General features: G+C 34.9%; 1 protein-coding gene across 2 annotated transcripts in view; it reads right to left on the bottom strand.

Moving 5' to 3' along the window:
• prkg1b (protein kinase cGMP-dependent 1b) overlaps positions 1-18,338 on the bottom strand; it is a 174,679-nt gene that overhangs the window by 37,720 nt on the left and 118,621 nt on the right. For both annotated transcript variants that reach the window (XM_051124320.1, XM_051124319.1), the window contains exon 6: positions 2,535-2,612. In XM_051124320.1, coding sequence (XP_050980277.1) covers positions 2,535-2,612 — 78 coding nt within the window. The remainder of the gene's footprint in view (positions 1-2,534; positions 2,613-18,338) is intronic.

Here is an 18,338-nt window from a genome sequence, read left to right on the forward strand (position 1 = left end):
ATTAAAGAAGACTTTCTGTCATCAATTACTCACCCTTATGTCATTCCAAACTCGGGAGACCTCCGTTCATCTTTGGAACACAAATTAAGATATTTTTGATCAAATCCGAGAGCTTTCTGACCTGCACAAACAGTAACACAACTGAAACCTTGACTGGCTCAAGGCCCAGAAATGTAGTAAGGACATTGTTAAAGTAGTATATGTGACATCAGTGGTTCAACCATTATGTTATGAAGCATTTTGTGCACAAAAAAAATAAATAAATAAATAACGACTTGATTCAACAATGTCTTCCGTGTCTCCGACGCGCATTGACGAGAGCACCACAGAGCATATGTCTGATGTAGAACATCCAACTCTCTTAGTTCATCGTCTGCAAATTCTGGTTTAAATAAGTAAGGCTAGGCAAAAAAATGCAAGTCATCCTCTCTGTCGAAATCTTCAGACATGTTTATGAAGACTGTTTTATGTGCAGTTTGCATTCCTCTGTTTGTACGTCAGTACACCGGCTCCTGCGTCATGTGTTGTGGTACTCTTGTGAATGGTGGCGGACACTGACACGGAAGACCAGAAATTGTTAAATAAAGTTATTTTTGTTTTCTCTGTATTCTTGTAGCTTCATTACATCAGGGTTGAACCACTATTTTAATGATGTCCTTGCTACCTTTCTGGACCTTGAGCATTGCGTTGCTGTCTATGCAGGGTCAGAAAATTCTCAGATTTTATCAAAGATATCTTAATTTGTGTCCCAAAGAGGAACGAAGGTGTTACCGGTTTGGAACGACATGAGGGTGGATAATTAATGACAGAATTTTCTTTTCTGGGTGGACTATCCTTTGAATAATCTTCTGATTTGTTCCTAAATGATCAATTATTTAGCATTTACATTTCTTATTAGTTGGCACTGAGGATACTAAATGATATAGCAATAATAGCGAGGGTGTTTTCGGATTAAGGGCTCTTTAAAATCTACTAATGGATAGTTCACAAAAAAATTAACATTTTGAAGGAAGAACTTCAAAGGACAGACAGCTCTTTTCTTTCATAGTGACCACGTCTGTCAATCTTCAGAAACACAATAAAATCCATAACAGCAAAATAATCTGTATGGGTTATATTCCAAGTCTTATAAAGTCAGTCAACAGCTTTGTGGGAGGAAGAGACTGAAATTTACTACTCACTTAACTTCTTCCCCTTCTCTGTAGCTCTCAAATCAAAAAGGTTAATGGAAAAAAAGTGCTTCATATATACAATTCTCTGCAGTTTTCAGCTGAAATGAACACTAGTGGTGGTAAAACCCTAACAACTTTTATTCCCTTTCACACAAACTATTACAGGACAGACTATTGATTAATAAAGTTTTCATCCAATTACAATTTTTGTAGTCCATTCAACTTTATAAATAATTCCTTTATTAGAGGGGAAGCTTGTGAGTGAATAATGATGTAAAGTTCTTTAAGATAATGTAATGTAAGATAATGTACGCTAACAGTCAAAAGTTTTTGAACAGTATGATTTTTAATGTTTTTTAAAGAAGCCTCTTCTGCTTACCAAGCCGACATTTATTTAATCCAAAATACTGCAAAAGCAGTAATATTGTGAAATATTTTTACTATTTAAAATAAATGCTTTCTATTTAAATATATTTTAAAATGTGATTTATTCCTGTGACCAAAGCTAAATTTTCAGCATCATTACTCCAGTCTTCGGTGTCACATGATCCTTCAGAAATCATTCTAATATGCTGATTTGCCGTTCAAGAAACATTTATTATTTTTATTATTATTATTATTATTATTATTATTTAAAACACTTGAGAAGTTGAGACAGTTTTTCTGGATTCTTTGATGAAAAGAAAGATCCAAAGATCAGTATTTATTTGAAATAGCTTTTGTAACATTATACACGATACCATTCAAAAGCTTGGAGTTAGTATAATTTTTTTTGGTTGTTGTTTTTTTTTGTGCAGCAAATCAGAATATTACAACGATCTCTGAAGGATCATGTGACTGGAGTAATGATGCTAAAAATTCAGCTTTGAAATCACAGGAATAAATTACATTTTGAAATATATTCAAATGCAAAGCAAAAATAAAAATAAAGTAAAAATATTTCAAAATTGTACTATTTTTGCTGTACTTTGGATCAAATAAATGCAGGCTTGGTGAGCAGAAGAGACTTTTTAAAAAAAAAAAACATTAAAAATCTTACTGTTTTGAAGATCTGGAATACAGCATACAGCTCACATGTACTTCTTTTTAAGATACTTTTTACAGTGGTTTCTGCCCTTTTTTTGAAGCATGACAGACATAATGAAGTACTCTGTTGTAGTATGTGAAAGTGCTGCATGAAGATCCTTCAAAACTTTTGGAGATCTTTTGGAGAAAACTTTTGGAGAAAAAAAAAAAAACTGCATACAGGTTTGGAATGACATGAGGGCGAGTAAATGATGACAGGGAAGAAACTTTTCTTCAAAAGTTGTTCATGCATGCAATCGTAGTGGTATTTTGTCTCTGTGGTGGAAAAGATCTTACCTTTCCCTTGCTAATGATAAAGAATGTGTCCCCTCTGGCGCCTTGTCTAATAATATACTCTCCATCACCGTAGTGAGTCTGAGAAACGAGATAAAGAAAGAGAGGCAAAGAGAGAGAGAATTACTAAAGTGTCATTTTTTTCCTTCTGGTTCAATTTTCAGTCTTGGTCCATCACAATCATCCTCAAGCCATCACGAAGACAGTCCCTCAGTAACGCAACTGGCCACTCCAGGGCTGCAACACCAAAACAAGAACAGAAGTCCTCAAAGCAATAATCCATGCTGCTGGCAAACCACAACAGCACCTACTGCAAATGTAATTTTGGCTTTGGCCTCAGTGTTTAGATTATAGTCATTTGAAGGCCTGAAACAAACATTACACAAGTGTTTGAATCCAGATTCCAGATTTCACACATCATTATATGTGTTTACTAACGTAAGTGTTATTATTACTCCTACTTAAGTATCTGAGCAAACCCTTTACTTTAAATATTGACTTTTGGTGTGCAATTTGTTCAGCTTTGTTTCTACTATGATTATGAAAGATACCTCAGATTGTTATTTTTTAAAGGAGAAGTCCACTTCTAGAACAAAAATTTACAGAAAATGTACTCACCCCCTTGTCATCTAAGATGTTCGTGTCTTTCTTTCTTCAGTCTTAAAGAAATTATGTTTTTTGAGGAAAACATTTCAGGATTTTTCTCCATATAATGGACTGATATGGTGCCCCGAGTTTGAACTTCCAAAATGCAGTTTAAATGTGGCTTCAAACGATCCCAAATGCGGTTGTAAATGATCCCAGACGAGGAAGAAGGGTCTTATCTAGCGAAACAATTGGTTATTTTCATTAAAAAAAAAAAACTATATAAATACTTTTTAATCTCAAACGCTCATCTTGTCTTGCTCTGCCTAAACTCTGTGTATTCTGCCTCAAGACAGTCAGGGTATGTCAAAAAACTCCAATAATATTTTCTCTCTTAACTTCAGAAATCATTTCAAAATCATCCTACATCGCTGCAAAAGTACCGACCCAGTCTTTGCAAAGTGAACATGCAAAAAAAGATCAAACAACCTTAACAAAAAAGGTAAAAGGTGATACAGTACGATTTTGAAGTTGAGGGAGAACATGACATGGGAGTTTTTTGACATACCCTAACTGTCAAGAACCGGAAAAAACAGAGTTCAAGCAGAGTAAGACAAGATGAGCGTTTGACATTTTAAAGTATATAAATTGTATTATTTTTATGAAAATAACCAATTGTTTTGCTAGATAAGACCCGTCTTCCTCAGCTGGGATCGTTTACAACCGCATTTGGGATCATTTAAGCCGCATTTTGGAAGTTCAAACTCTGGGCACCATAGCAGTCCATTATATGAAGAAAAATGCTGAAATGTTTTCCTCAAAAAATAATTTCTTTACGACTGAAGAAAGAAAGACATGAACATCTTGGATGACAAGGGGGTGAGTGAGTACATTATCTGTAAATTTTTGTTCTGGAAGTGGACTTCTCTTTTAAACACTTGGACTTCAGATTATAGAGAGCAGGATATTATAAAGGCTTGTGGATGCAATCCGTCTTGGGTCAATAAATAACCACCTAGGATCACCTAGAACACCAGAGGAACTGCATAGCAATGTGATGAAACCTCTCAGAACACCATAGCAACTGCATAGCAATGCCTTGGCAACCAACCAGAACATCCATGGCAAATTTTCAAGCACCACTTACATTTTCTTCAGCAAATGCAAAATCTGTTTGTTCCTAAATGTGTTGTATGCAATTCATAACATAATGCAAGTAGACAGCCAGTTTTTACAGCCAGTTTTCTCTGGTCAAGTACTTTAATGGAAGAGCAACAGTTTGAAAAGGATCTTGTATGAAAATCTCACTGATTATTACAATTAATGCCAAAAGGAATGTTTGGAATGCAAAATACTGGTATTCAAAAACAAAAGATAAGAATATCTTTTGATTAAAAAAAATTGATTTAAAGCTTAGCTACTGTTAATTTCAACATTTACTAAAGCATTTTTAAAATCACGTTTTATCGGTTAACGTTAATGCACTGTGAACTAACATGAATGAGCATTTTTTAACTCACATTAACATTGATAATAAATAATAAATGCTGCAAGAAATGTATTGCTGATTTTTTGTTTCATATTAGCTAGCGCATTACCTAATGTAAATGTAAATGAGACCTTATTGTTAAGTACCAGCCAAAAAATTTTGAACAGTAAGAATTTTAATGTTTTTTAATGAAGTCTTATCTACTCACCAAGCCTGAATTTATTTGATCCAAATTAGAGAAAAAAAAAAACAGTAAAATTTTGTTTTCTATTTGAATATATTTTAAAATGTATTTTAAAATTTATTCCTGTGATTTCAAAGCTGAATTTTTAGCATCATTACTCCAGTCAAATGATCCTTCAGAAATCATTATAATATTCTGATTTGCTGCTCAAAAAACAGTTATTATTATTAGTAGTTGTAGTAGTAGTAGTAGTAGTACTATTATTATTATTATTATTATGATTATTATTATTATTATTATGTTGAAAACAGCTCAGTAGAATTTTTACAGGTTTATTTGATGAACAGAAAGTTCAGAAGAACTTCAGAAGAAAAATTTTTAGCATTATAAATGTCTTTATCATCACTTTTGATCAATTTAAAGCAAATAAAAATAAATTTTATATATATATATATATATATATATTTATTTATTTATTTATATTTATATAAATGTTGATCAAAAAATACTCAAAATTACTGTTATATTGATAATAATAATAATAATAATAATAATAAATGTTTCTTAAGCAGCTGAAGACAGGAGTAATGATGCTGAAAATGTAGCTTTGATCACAGGAATAAATTACATTTTGAAACATATTCAAAAAGAAGAAAGTTATTTTAAATAGTAAAAATATTTCACAATATTACTGATATTACTATATATTGGATCAAACAAATACAGGCTTGGTAAACAGAAGAGGCTTCTTTAAAAAAAAAACTTTAAAAAATCTTACTCTTCAAAAGCTTTTGCCTTTTAGTGTATTACCAATTATTATTATTATTATTATTATTATTAGGGCCCGAGCACTGCAGTGCGAGGACCCTATTGGAATTGCTCTGTTTATTCTTCTTCTTCTTCTTCTTCTTCTTCTTCTTCTCCAAAGTAAAAAGTCTTTTTGAGGGCCTAAACATGCTCGAAAACTCATGAAACTTTGCACACGCATCAGTCCTGGTGAAAATTTACATCTGATATGGTTTTCAGAAGTGGGTGTGGCAAAATGGCTCGATAGCGCCACCTATAAAATTTCAACGGAGTGCGCCTCGAGCTGCGTTTCACGTACATGTACGAAACTCGGTACACAGGTGTAGCACACCAATACCTACAAAAAAGTCTCCTGGTACAACATCCTAAACCCAACAGGAAGTCCGTTATATCGAATTTCCTGTACGATTTTTGTGCAGTTTTTGCCATTTTCAGGCCTCGTACTTTAACGACCTCCTCCTACAGTTTTTATCCGATCATCTTCAAATTTGCTGAGTGTTATCATAAGGCCCTTGCGATGTTAAATTGCGAAGCTTTTGAGTTTTCATCGAGGGGCGTGTCCGTGGCGGCCTGACAAAATTTGACGTGTCGCCATGAAAAAGGAAGTGGCTGTAACTCAGGCAAACAATGTCCGATCTGCCTCAAACTTCACAGGTGTGATAAGAGTCTGGTCCTGAACACATGTCAGTGCCCATATTCAGTTATAGTCATAGCGCCACCTGATGACAACAGGAAGTGACATGTTTAACACTGTTACGGACTCCTAGCAACATATTAAAAAGCATTAGCAAGTTTTAAATAGGCTAGCAACATGCTACAGTCATGCTACAACATGCTAGCAACACTTAGCTAAGAGCTAATGCATGCTATTAATACAAAGAAAAAGAAAATTGCTGTAACTCATGCACACAATGTCCAATCTGACCCAAATTTAATATTCAACATGCTACGAACATAGTAAAGCATGCTAACAACACTTAGCTAATATGCTAAAGCATGCTAATAATACTATAAAACAGGAAGTTACTTTAACTCGGGCATACAATGTCCAATCTGCCCCAAACTTGACATGTTTGATAAGAGTCCTGGACTGAACACATGCCCATGCCCGTATTCAGTTATAGTCATAGCGCCACCTGCTGGCAACAGCAAGTCACATGTTTAATACTGTTGTGGATGCCTAGCAACATTTTAAAAATATCAACACGTGTTAAATAGGGTAGCAACATGCTAGAAACATGCTAAAACATGTTAGCGACACTTAGCTAAATGCTAAAGCATGCTCTTAATGCAATGAAACAGGAAGTTACTGTAACTCAGGCATACAATGTCCAATCTGCCCCAAACTTAATATGTTTGATAAGAGTTCTAGCCTGAACACTACGTGCCTATATTCAGTTATAGTCATAGCGCCACCTACTGTCAACAGGAAGTGACATGTTTAACACTGTGATACACTATTATCAACACACTAAAAAGCCATTGAGTGCTAAAGTAGTTAAAAACACACTCAAACATGCTAGCAACACTTACTTAATGCTAAAGCATGTTGTTAAAGACATAAAACAGGAAATTGTTGTAATTCATGTAAACAATGTCCAATCTGCCCCAAACTTCACATGTTTGATAAGAGTCCTGGTCTGAAGATATATACATGCCCATATTCAGTTATAGTTATAGCGCCACCTCCTGACAACAGGAAGTGACATGTTTAACGGTGTTACGGACTCCTAGCAACATATTAAAAAGCGTTAGCAAGTTTTAAATAGGCTAGGATCATGCTAGAATCATGTTAAAACATGCTAGCAACACTTAGCTAAGAGCTAAAGCATGATATTAATACAAAGACAAATTGCTGTAACTCATGCATACAATGTCCAATCTGACCCAAACTTAATATTCAACATGCTACAAACATAGTAAAGCATGCTAGCAACACTTAGCTAAAATGCTAAAGCATGCTAATAATACAATGAAACAGGAAGTTACTGTAACTCAGGCATACAATATCCAATATGCCCCAAGCTTAACATGTTTGATAAGAGTCCTGGCCTGAACACATGCCCATGCCCATATTCAGTTATAGTCATAGCTCCACCTGCTGGCAACAGGAAGTGAGATGTTGCACTCTGTAATGAACGCAACATTTTAGAAATATCAACAAGTGTTAAATAGGGTAGCAACAAGCTAGAAACATGCTATAACATGTTAGCAACACTTAGCTAAGTGCTAAAGCATGTTATTAATGCAATGAAACGGGAAGCTACAGTAACTCAGGCATACAATGTCCAATCTGCCCCAAACTTAACAGGTTTGATAAGAGTCCTGGTCTGAACACATTTACATAACAATATTCAATTATAGTCATAGCGCCACCTACTGTCAACAGGAAGTGATGTTTAACACTGTGATACACTATTAGCAACACACAAAAATAAGCCAGTGAGTGCTAAACTTGCTAAAAACACACTCAAACATGCTAGCAACACTTACTAAGTGCTAAAGCATCTTGTTAAAGCCATGAAACAGGAAGTTGTTGCAATTCCTGCAAACAATGTCCAATCTTCCCCAAACTTCACATGTTTGATAAGAGTCCTGGCCTGAAGATATCTACATGCTCATATTCAGTTAAAGTCATAGCGCCACCTGCTGGCAACCGGAAGTGACATGTTTAACACTGTGATGGTCTATTAAAAGCACAGCAAAATATGCCATATTGTGCTAAATATGCTAGACACACTTTCTAAGTGCTAATGCATCCTATTAATGCCATGAAACAGGAAGTTGTTGTAACTCAGCCATACAATGTCCGATCTGCCCCAAACTTCATATGTTCGATAAGAGTCCTGGCCTGAACACATCTAAAGGCCAATATTCCATTACAATTATAGCGCCACCAGCTGGCAACAGGAAATGACTTGTCTTACACTAACTCAAGCATACCATGTTCAATCTGCACCAAACTTCATATGTTTGATAAAAGCGCTGACCTGAAGACGTCTACATGCCAATATTCAGTTATAGGCATAGCGCCACCAGCTGGCAGCATGAAGTTTGGCACATCTAAATGACTTTGATATATTCCTCCTAAATTTACTATGTTAAAAGCATAGTGCCCACCGTTCGCTGTTTCCCTAAAGCCACCGGTCGGCGGTGAGCCCGGGTGCGAGGGCCCGTTCATCGCTGCTTGCAGCTTTAATTATTATTGTTGTTGTTGTTTATTTATTTATTTTAACAAATATGTCAAATTAAGAGATATGACATCAGCCTTTGTAACTGAACTATTTGTCCCCTATTGTTGGCCATGGCCAAACAAAATCCCTCTGGGTCTTTGTTTCAGCGGAGTTCATCATTCCAAGCCCAAAGACCTGGACATCAAGACCCAACACATTTATCATAATTTCAGATATCAAGCCCAGTTCCTTAAAAGTAGGGTTCACAGTTCTTCGGTTTACAGCAAGAGAATGAATGGGCTGCTCCTGCAGCATTGTACAGTTCATAAGGCTACTGCTGAGCTCACCTTGAGGAAGTGAATTTGACTCTCTTTTGTACTGTTAGGATGTATTATTAAATACCACCTCTACATCTCTCAACAGCATCTGGGGCTTGCTGAAAAGAATTCTGACTCATCCAGCATTTTTAAGCACAAATGGAAAACACATTTGTAGTAATGTGCATACAATGGAAGTTTACATGGCAAGGTATTCCAGATGGTTTAAAAGCAGGAATGTGAAATTCTTACATAAAGGATTGAGTAAAAAAAAAAAAAAAATTTGTAAACCGTGAATTTCATTTGTTAGTGCTATAAAGCTAATTTACAGAATTTTAATTCAAAACGTCCTATTTTTCTTGGTGGATGAATTCTGGCTATACAATTCCTCTCTGTGGAGTTTTACTAAAACATGCCAATTGCAGAATAGCGTACTGCCATACTGTTTTTGCTGCAGTACGTACTGCACACAGAATGTAATTTTTCCATATGCATAAAACCTCTGGAACACCTTACTAAATTTGCTCAAATATAAAGTATATAACAGAGCTGACTGTGTGGAATACCTTATACTGCAATGCAATGCACTCAACGTGACCTGCTTTGTGTGATAGATAACCGGGAAGTAATAACAGCTGTGATTTTTAACATCTTGCTCTTGACATGATCTGACTGGACTGCCAAATGTTCAAACATTTTTAACCCTTGTGCTGTGCTGAAGAGATATTACCTAATTTGGTGATCCCGGCCAAAAATGGCCTTTTAAATAAATTGCTTGTAAATCTCTCATTATGCTATATTATCATCATATCTTGCATTCAATCTTTTTGGCAACTTGTTTTCTTCCGATAAGCACAGTTTTTGTATTTATTTTTGAAACTGATTATTTGTAGGCCTTTAATCTGAGCTTATGCACCTCAGTTTTTAACCTCTTAACTGTCACCTGTCCTGTTAGCGGGACACCTAAGTTAACTTCACCATATCACAAATAAGTCCTAATCTAATCAAACTATATATTGTTGGAAAGGTCTAAGACTTACACATTCTACACATTATATAGCAAAAGTAATAGATTAATTTATGACAAGAGTGCACCTCAAAAAATCATAACAGGAGTTCTGACCTTTGTCTCAAAAAGACTTTCTTCATTGCCTATCACACTTTAGAAATCAAAAGTAATTATATATCACTTAAAAACTTAAAATCTCAAAATTCATCCTTTGAAAACCATTTTAAAATCAGACATTGCATTACCTTGAAAATGTACTTCAAAATTATATTACAAAATGTTTTTGTTCATGAGTTATAAAAATGTAAGTTTGGAAAGTGCTTTTTCACGTCTATGTTAAAAAATGTGAGTGACAGTTAAAGGGTTAAGTGAAAAAAAGCTAGTTATGGACAGTTTTGCCAATATTCATTCAAAAATGAACATGCGTTAGCTCAGATCAACTAAACCAATAAGAAATAAAAACTCTGTGCTTATTGAAAGAAAACAAGTTGATAAAAGATTTGGTAATAATAGATAATGAGAGATTTGCAATGAATCTCATCAAGTTAGTGTTTTTAAGCATTTTACATTTATTTTTAAATAATAACTTAAGGTAGTAACAAGTTAAACAATATATTTTATTTGTGAACTTATGTTCACCTATTCTATTTAGTTAACTTTTAAATATTTCAGAATTTTTCGGATCATCAGTCAACAAGCGTGGTAAATATTAGTCAGACACTGAGATTTACTTTAAATTTCGCCAAGCTGATTATTCACTCCAACAGATCATGTTCTCATGCCGTTTTATTTTGACAAAAAGTGGTTGTATCTAAGTGTGTGAGCTGTTTACCTACTTTTTTAAATTAGTCTTTCCATTAATGGCATTATATTTTTCATTCAGACTGACTGGCGAACACGGAACACACACAAACACAAGAGGCGGGATTTATCGCATAAACCAATCACAGCTGATCATAACCATTCATATCCAATATCACGATGGAGGAAATTGCGTCCTCTCAAGTGACTTTCTACCATTAATTTTCAATTACCGATTGATTGCGATTTTTACCAGTGACCCCCTCAAAAGGCTAGTTTTGAGTAGCAATTGGAAGGGTTTTGTTGTGAAAACCTGGCAACCCTGGACAATGTTTCTTTGATTTATACACTTTTTAATGTTATATTTTGTAATATTGTCATTGTTTTATTTTTATACTATGATTTTTTTTCTCATTCAGTATTTTCAGAAGGTGCTGCCTCATCAGAGGACACATCCCTGATATTAATAGTATTAATATTAGCATATTACTATTAGAAAAGAAAACCCTCAGTTATTGTTGCATAATCCCTACTGATTTACTATTTAACTGTAACTGCTACCCTTGTCTAAAAACCCCCCTCTTTCGACTCTTTGCCCTACATTCTTTTATTCCTACCATAGGGCCTCACACATCTGATGGAAAAATCTGACTTTCTGACCCATGTTGCTCCAAGTAGAACAGTGCAGTGTGGGAAAGCCTGCCAACTCCAGCACTTCACAAGTATGTCTGGGATAAAGCCCAGACATAGCTAACTGCTGTAGATACAGAGGATAACAGAGTGCAATAGGGACGTCCATTTTTTTAAGCGTCCTTGGTTTCAGATGTGTTTTTTCCCATTCACTTTACTATTTCAGTCTTTCTAAAAGTGTAGTCTCTTGATTAAATCACTGGGAGTGTGTGGTCACTACTGAGCAACTCTCGTTTCCATGGTAACAGTGGCTTATTTGATTGGTGGATCTCTTTTCAGGATTATGGACAGGGTAGTTACTCACAGAGAATTCTGCAATTTACATTTTATTTATTTTACAGAAAGCATTCACGGTTTATGTGTTATAGTTTAAATCAGTGGTCTCAAATCAGTTCCTGGAGAGCCACAGCCCAGAATTTAACCGAATCCAGCTCCAACTCACCTGCTTGGAAGTTTCTAGTAATCCAGATGGCCTTGATGAGTTATTCAGGTGTGTTTAACTCAGTTGAAGTTAATGCAGGGCTGTGGCCCTTCAGGAGATGAGTTTGAGCCACTGGTTTGAATGTATTTTCTCAGCATTTTTACATTGGGAACTTCAGTGTGAATATTTGTCCTTGTTCAGACTGTCAGCAAAAGCTATTTCATATTGAGATATCCAGATGGGTTTTTGAAATTCTGGACAGCAAAAAAAAAACAAACATGAAATCATATTTTTCCAAATCTGATTTAAACTGCATATGGAGACGGTTTGAAATGTGATTCCAATCAGATTTAGATACAGATGAGTCTCAGTCTGGACACTCTGGCTGCTCATAATGGATTTCAAATTGTCTTTTTCGTCACTCCTAAAATGACACACAACGATAACGTCAAAAATGGTAACGAAAATGGCAGAAGTATTCATACAATATTCAAACGAAGCCGAAGCTGGCAGCACAGGACATCGGAATATATATCAGTCTCCTCCGTCGCCGAGTTTTTTTGACGTGTGTCAGAGGAGTTCTGCATCGCAACTCGACAGGGCGCTTATTTGAAGATTGATATGATGCACCTTTATTTTTCCTACATCTACTTTGAAGGCTTCATCGAAAACATGGGCACGCCTACGTTGTAACCAAAGCAACCCATGCTGATAAGTTGTTTGTCTGGACGCACAAATCGGATTTAATCACTTGCAATTAATAGTGCGGACAGTCTGCTTGAAAAGATCTGATTTGAGAAAAAATCTGATTTGCCTGCAGTCTGAACATAGTCTTTGTGTCTAGCTCTTCAACTTCCCACATTGCTGTCAGTCATCTCTGAAAGATTGTGCTTTATTTGTTGAAAAGTTCAATAATTGGGTGTCTGAATGCCTCCCGTCCGGCACTTTTAGGTCGGCGCAGGCATTTCTGAGGCACTAGAGATAAAGACACTGCAGTGTGGTCAAAAGCTATTAGATGCTGGAGAAAAAAATCAATGACTAATTGTACTAAGCACACATTAGTTCACATTAAAGTCTTTAAAAACTTTGCTGAGATTGAATATATTGCCTGAGACAGCTTATTTGGAATATCTTGATCTTGAAAGAAGAAAACACTGCAATCACAAAGATATATTTTCTAAACAATCTTGCAATGTTTTAGGGCCTTGATCATTATCTTAATGACCATGCTGTGGAAAGAGAAAACTTTTCAATAAAAAGTCAATTCCCATTTTGGCATAAAAGGCACTGAAAAGCAGAACTCTTATTTTCATTTCACCTCGTGTCTTCGCCCTTGTGTTCCCCAAGAGGACATTATCATCAAGCATCCATTTGGTTTCATTTTTTAAAAATGAAAAGCTATTTGCTGTAATTTCCTCCTTCAAATGGGTTTCAGGAGAGTCATCAATTAAAGAGTCATAGATCTTCAAACTGGAACTTCATGCTGAGCGGTTTTCAGCGACGACCCTCTCCACACTGAACTGCAAAATATATGATACCATAAGTTCGCTTCATCAGCAGGCTTGCAGCATATGAAAAGATACTCAGTGTGCCAAAATATGGCAGTCCAGTGCATCCCACACATCCACTCACATGGATCAGTAGGTCTTGACATGGAGATAATAACTAATACTGTTGCTGTGTTACTGTATTAGCTAGACACTTATTTGCACACATCTTAGTTGCTGTTTTAGAAAGTTTAGTTGTTAGGTACAGTAGGTCAGTAGGTATTAAAATGATTTATTTACAGTTGTCAGCTGAATAGAAAGTAAATCTTTTCAGATGATGTACATTTTTAGTTGTCACAGTATAAATGGGTCTTATTCATCATATCTGATGGTCCATGTAGTGTTAATTTGTTTTTAAATTTGTTAATTTTTTTTTTTTTTAGGTCCTGTGTCAGATGTCCTGTTTAGTTTTTAGAATACATATTTAGTCATTCCTGTTTTTTTTGTTTGTTTGTTTTTTTGTTTCAAGCTTTAATTGACAAATCTGGGAATGCTAGTCATGCTTCATAATGGTTAAAATTATAATGACAACTAATATGCATTATAAACTAGTGCTGGGCAACAATTAATTGTGATTAATTGCATACAAAAAGTTTTTGTGCCCATAATATATCTATAAATACACACACATGTATATATTTAAGAAAACTGTTACGTTTATATATAAAATATATATTTTATATTATATAAATTATATGAATATAAATATACACACATGCAAATACATGTAAATATTTAAAAAATATATACTGTGTGTTTGTTTCTTTATATATACATAATAAATACACACAGTACACACACATATATTATGTACACACACACACACACACACAAATTACTTTGGATGTGATTAATCGCAATTAATCATTGCCCAGCACTATTATAAACGCAATTACCGATCATGTTTGCTGTTACTTGAGAAACTTCATGAAAATTATTGAACAACTCATATGGTTTATTTTAATTATCATATAACTTAGCACACTCTCTACAGTATAAAAAAACTCGTACAACTCAAAAGCTTCTCTCAGAAGCTAAAACACAGAAATTCACAATATTAATTCTAACAATTCCAAATTATATTTGTGTTTCTATTAAAACGACAAAAAAGACTTTGTATTCTGGCACAGAGGTTTTGTAAGTGCATGGATTTATTTCACTTCATAATGGAGAAGGTTTGATGGCTCATTTACTCATTCATGAATAAATATGTTTGCGATAGTTTGCACAGAATCAAAAATGTTGAAAACCTGCAGTGATACATTTAGTCTTCTATTATACTCTAATGTAATATGAGTCAGATGCACTCAACTGTATACTACTAAATCTTACTTTCCAGTCTAGGCAAAATGCATTTATTGAAACCGAGTTGCAAAAATGACTCGCCATGGCTTTGTGAGGTCAGCAGCAAAAAACGACTCATTTAAATCCAATTGCCAGCAAGAAGTTAGAAAATGGTAATGTTTCTTTGGCACAGAAACGTCTGGCTTTTTTGGAACACAACAATGCATCCTTTGTGAGCAACTCATTCTTACTCATTCTGTGCTGTCGGCTCTTGATAAGAGTGGTCTGGTGAGGCACAATGACTGTCGTAGCAGCTGGCCTGTGTTGACTGCAAAAATATTACAATTTTGAAATGCTCCAGTGGCAGGAAAATTGCTTAATACAGAAGTTACATATGGGTCAGGGCACAATTAAACAATACTTCTTTATTGCCTTATTTTTTAATAATAATACTAATGATATGAAAAATCAGCACAGGATGCTAGCATCTTATATCATGAAGCATGCCTGGGGAACTCACACAGCTGTTTTGTCAGACAGATTCATACATATGGTCAGAGATGTTCTCTATCCTGAGCCTACGGCGACCAGCTAAGAGAGCAGAGAACCAGCTGGGACAGAGCGTAAACAAAGCGCGTGAGAGAGAGATTGTAGGATGAGAACGAGAGAGGAATGAGGGACTGAGAGAACGTAGAGAGAACAGAGCGAGAGATCAAAGCAGGGAACAGAGCAATGTTTTCATCATGTTTAGTCAGAGCAGTAACCGCAGCAGGTGACCAGTAGGGACCCAGCATGAAGGCAGCTCATTAGTCAGTCTACCCACAGTTTCAGGCCATGATCATGTCCATCAGCTCTGCCTTTAAACATGACAGTGCGATTCATAAAGGAATTGATCTAATTATTCTTTGTTCCCAAAGTATGTTTAAAAAAGGAATAAAGGTACACTGTGAACTTCCATCATTGCAAGTTGACTTTCATCTAGTTTTAGTCATGTTTAGAATATATACCACATTGGACATCCTTTTGCTTCAATAGGAATCTCAGAGGTGCTCTTTTGGATTGAGATCTGGCAACTGTGGAGGCCATTTGAGTACAGTGAACTTATTGCCATGTTCAAGAAACTAGTTTGAGATGATCTGAGCTTTGTAAGATGGCACGTTATCCTGGTCAGCAACAATACTCAGGTAGGCTGTGACATTTAAATAATGCTCAATTGGTAGTAAGGGGTCCAAAGTATGCAAAAAATATTCCCCACACCATTACACCACCACCAGCCTGAACTGTTGATAAAAAGCCTTTTTTAAGCCAAATTCTGACCCCACCATCAAAGCTCATCAGATCAGGCAACGTTTTTCCAATTTTGGAATTTTCTGCTGCTGTAGCCCATCTGCTTGAAGATTTGATATGTGCTTTCGGAAATGCTCTTCTGCATACTTCGATTATAACGAGTTGTTATTGGATTTATTGTTGCCGTTCTATCATCTTGAACCAGTCTGGCCATCCTCATCTGACATCAAAAAAAGCATTTTCCCTGACATAACTACTGCTCACTGGATATTTCCTCGTTTTTTTTGGACCATTTTCTGTAAATCCTTAAGATGGATGATCCAACTAGATTAGCAGATACTCAGACCAGCATGTCTGACATCAACAACCATGTACAAATCATTTAAATCAAATTTTTTCCTTATTCTAATGATCAGTTTCACCTTCAGCAGATCAGCTTGACCATGTCTACATGGCTAAATGCATTGGGTTGTTGCCATGGATTAGATATTTGCATTAGCAAGGAGCTGAAGAGATGTATCTAACAAAGTGGCTGGTGAGATATACATGCAGTGTTTAAAAAGATTAGACAGGATGTCTGTGACTTCTCAGTGTTTCAAACAAAAATTAAAGTGTTAAATATAGGAAATATGTCAGTAAGTCAATTATATGTGCCAAACTTCCTGCTGCCAGCTGGTGGGGCTATGACTATACCTGAATATTGGCATGTAGATGTCTTCAGGCCAGGACTTTCATCAACATATGAAGTTTGGATTGAACATGGTACGTTTGAGTTTGCCTAAAGAATGACATATCCTGTCACAGGAGCAGTTGAAGTTTGGGGAAGATCGGACATTGTACAGTTACAACAACTTCTTTTTCCATGGCGAAACATTGAACTTTGTCAGGGTGCCACGGACACGTCCTTTAACGAAAACTCAAGATCTTCACAATTTACCATCGCAAAGGCCTTTAGATTAAACTGACCACATATATGTGGTTGTCATTACAGATCTTTGCAATTTAACAGGCTTTAGATTACACTGACTAAATTTGGTGTTGATTTGTTTAAATCTATAAGAGGAGTTTGTTTAAATACAATCCCTGAAAATGACAAAAAAGGCACAAAACTTGCAGAGAAAATCCTAAATAACAGACTTCCTGTTGGGTGTTGGTCTTGGTACCAAGGTTTTTTGTTTTGTTTTGTTTTAGGTATTAGTGTGTTACACGTGTGTGCCGAATTTTGCACATGTATGAGAAACATAGTTTGAAGAGCACTACGTTGAAATTTTATAGGTGGCGCTATCGAGCCATTTTTCCACACACACTTCTGAAAGCCATATCAGATGTAAATTTTTACAATTTTTGGCTTGTTCAAAGTTTCATGAGTTTTTGAGCATGTTTAGGCCATAAAAATGCAATTCATAAAACCATAAAAGTATACAAAATTGAACTGTTGGGCCCGTAGTTTCCACCTGTTAACTAAACCTAAGACTAAATCATTAAAACAAACATTTTCATTACTTTGAATAAAATAAACACTGATAAAGGAAAAATAAATACAATTAAAAAATTTAAATATAAATTAAAAAAACATATTAAATTAAGCCTTTTTAAAACACTTCTCATTTTGGTTTAAAGTACTAAAATAACTAAAACTAAATATTATACACTACCGTTCAAAAGTTTGGGGTCAGTAAGACTTGTAATAGTCTTTAAAGAAGTCTCTTATGCTCATCAAGGCTGCATTTATTTGATTAAAAATATAGAAAAAAAACAGTAATATTGCAAAATGTTTTTACAATATAAAATAATGTTTTTTATTTTAACATACTTTAAAATAGAATTTATTCCTGTGATGAAAAGCTGAATTTTTATCAGCTGTTACTCCAGTCTTAAGTGTCACATGATCCTTCAGAAATCATTCTAATATGCGGATTTATTATTAGAATGATCAATGTTGGATAATATCAACAGTTGTGCTGCCAAATATTTTTTGGAACCTGTGATTTTTTTTTTCAGGATTCTTTCATGAATAACAAGTTTAAAAAGTAGTGTTTATTCAAAATATAAATATTTTATAACAATGTAAATTATTTATTATTAACTTTTAATAAACTTTTAATTATTAACTTAATACATCCTTGGTGAATAAAAGTATTAATTTCTTAAACAAAAAAAAAAAAAAAAAATGTACTGACCCCAAACTTTTGAACGGTAGTGTATATAATATC

The sequence above is a fragment of the Labeo rohita genome, chromosome 12, assembly GCF_022985175.1.
Source record: "Labeo rohita strain BAU-BD-2019 chromosome 12, IGBB_LRoh.1.0, whole genome shotgun sequence".
In the NCBI taxonomy this organism is placed as follows: domain Eukaryota; kingdom Metazoa; phylum Chordata; class Actinopteri; order Cypriniformes; family Cyprinidae; genus Labeo; species Labeo rohita.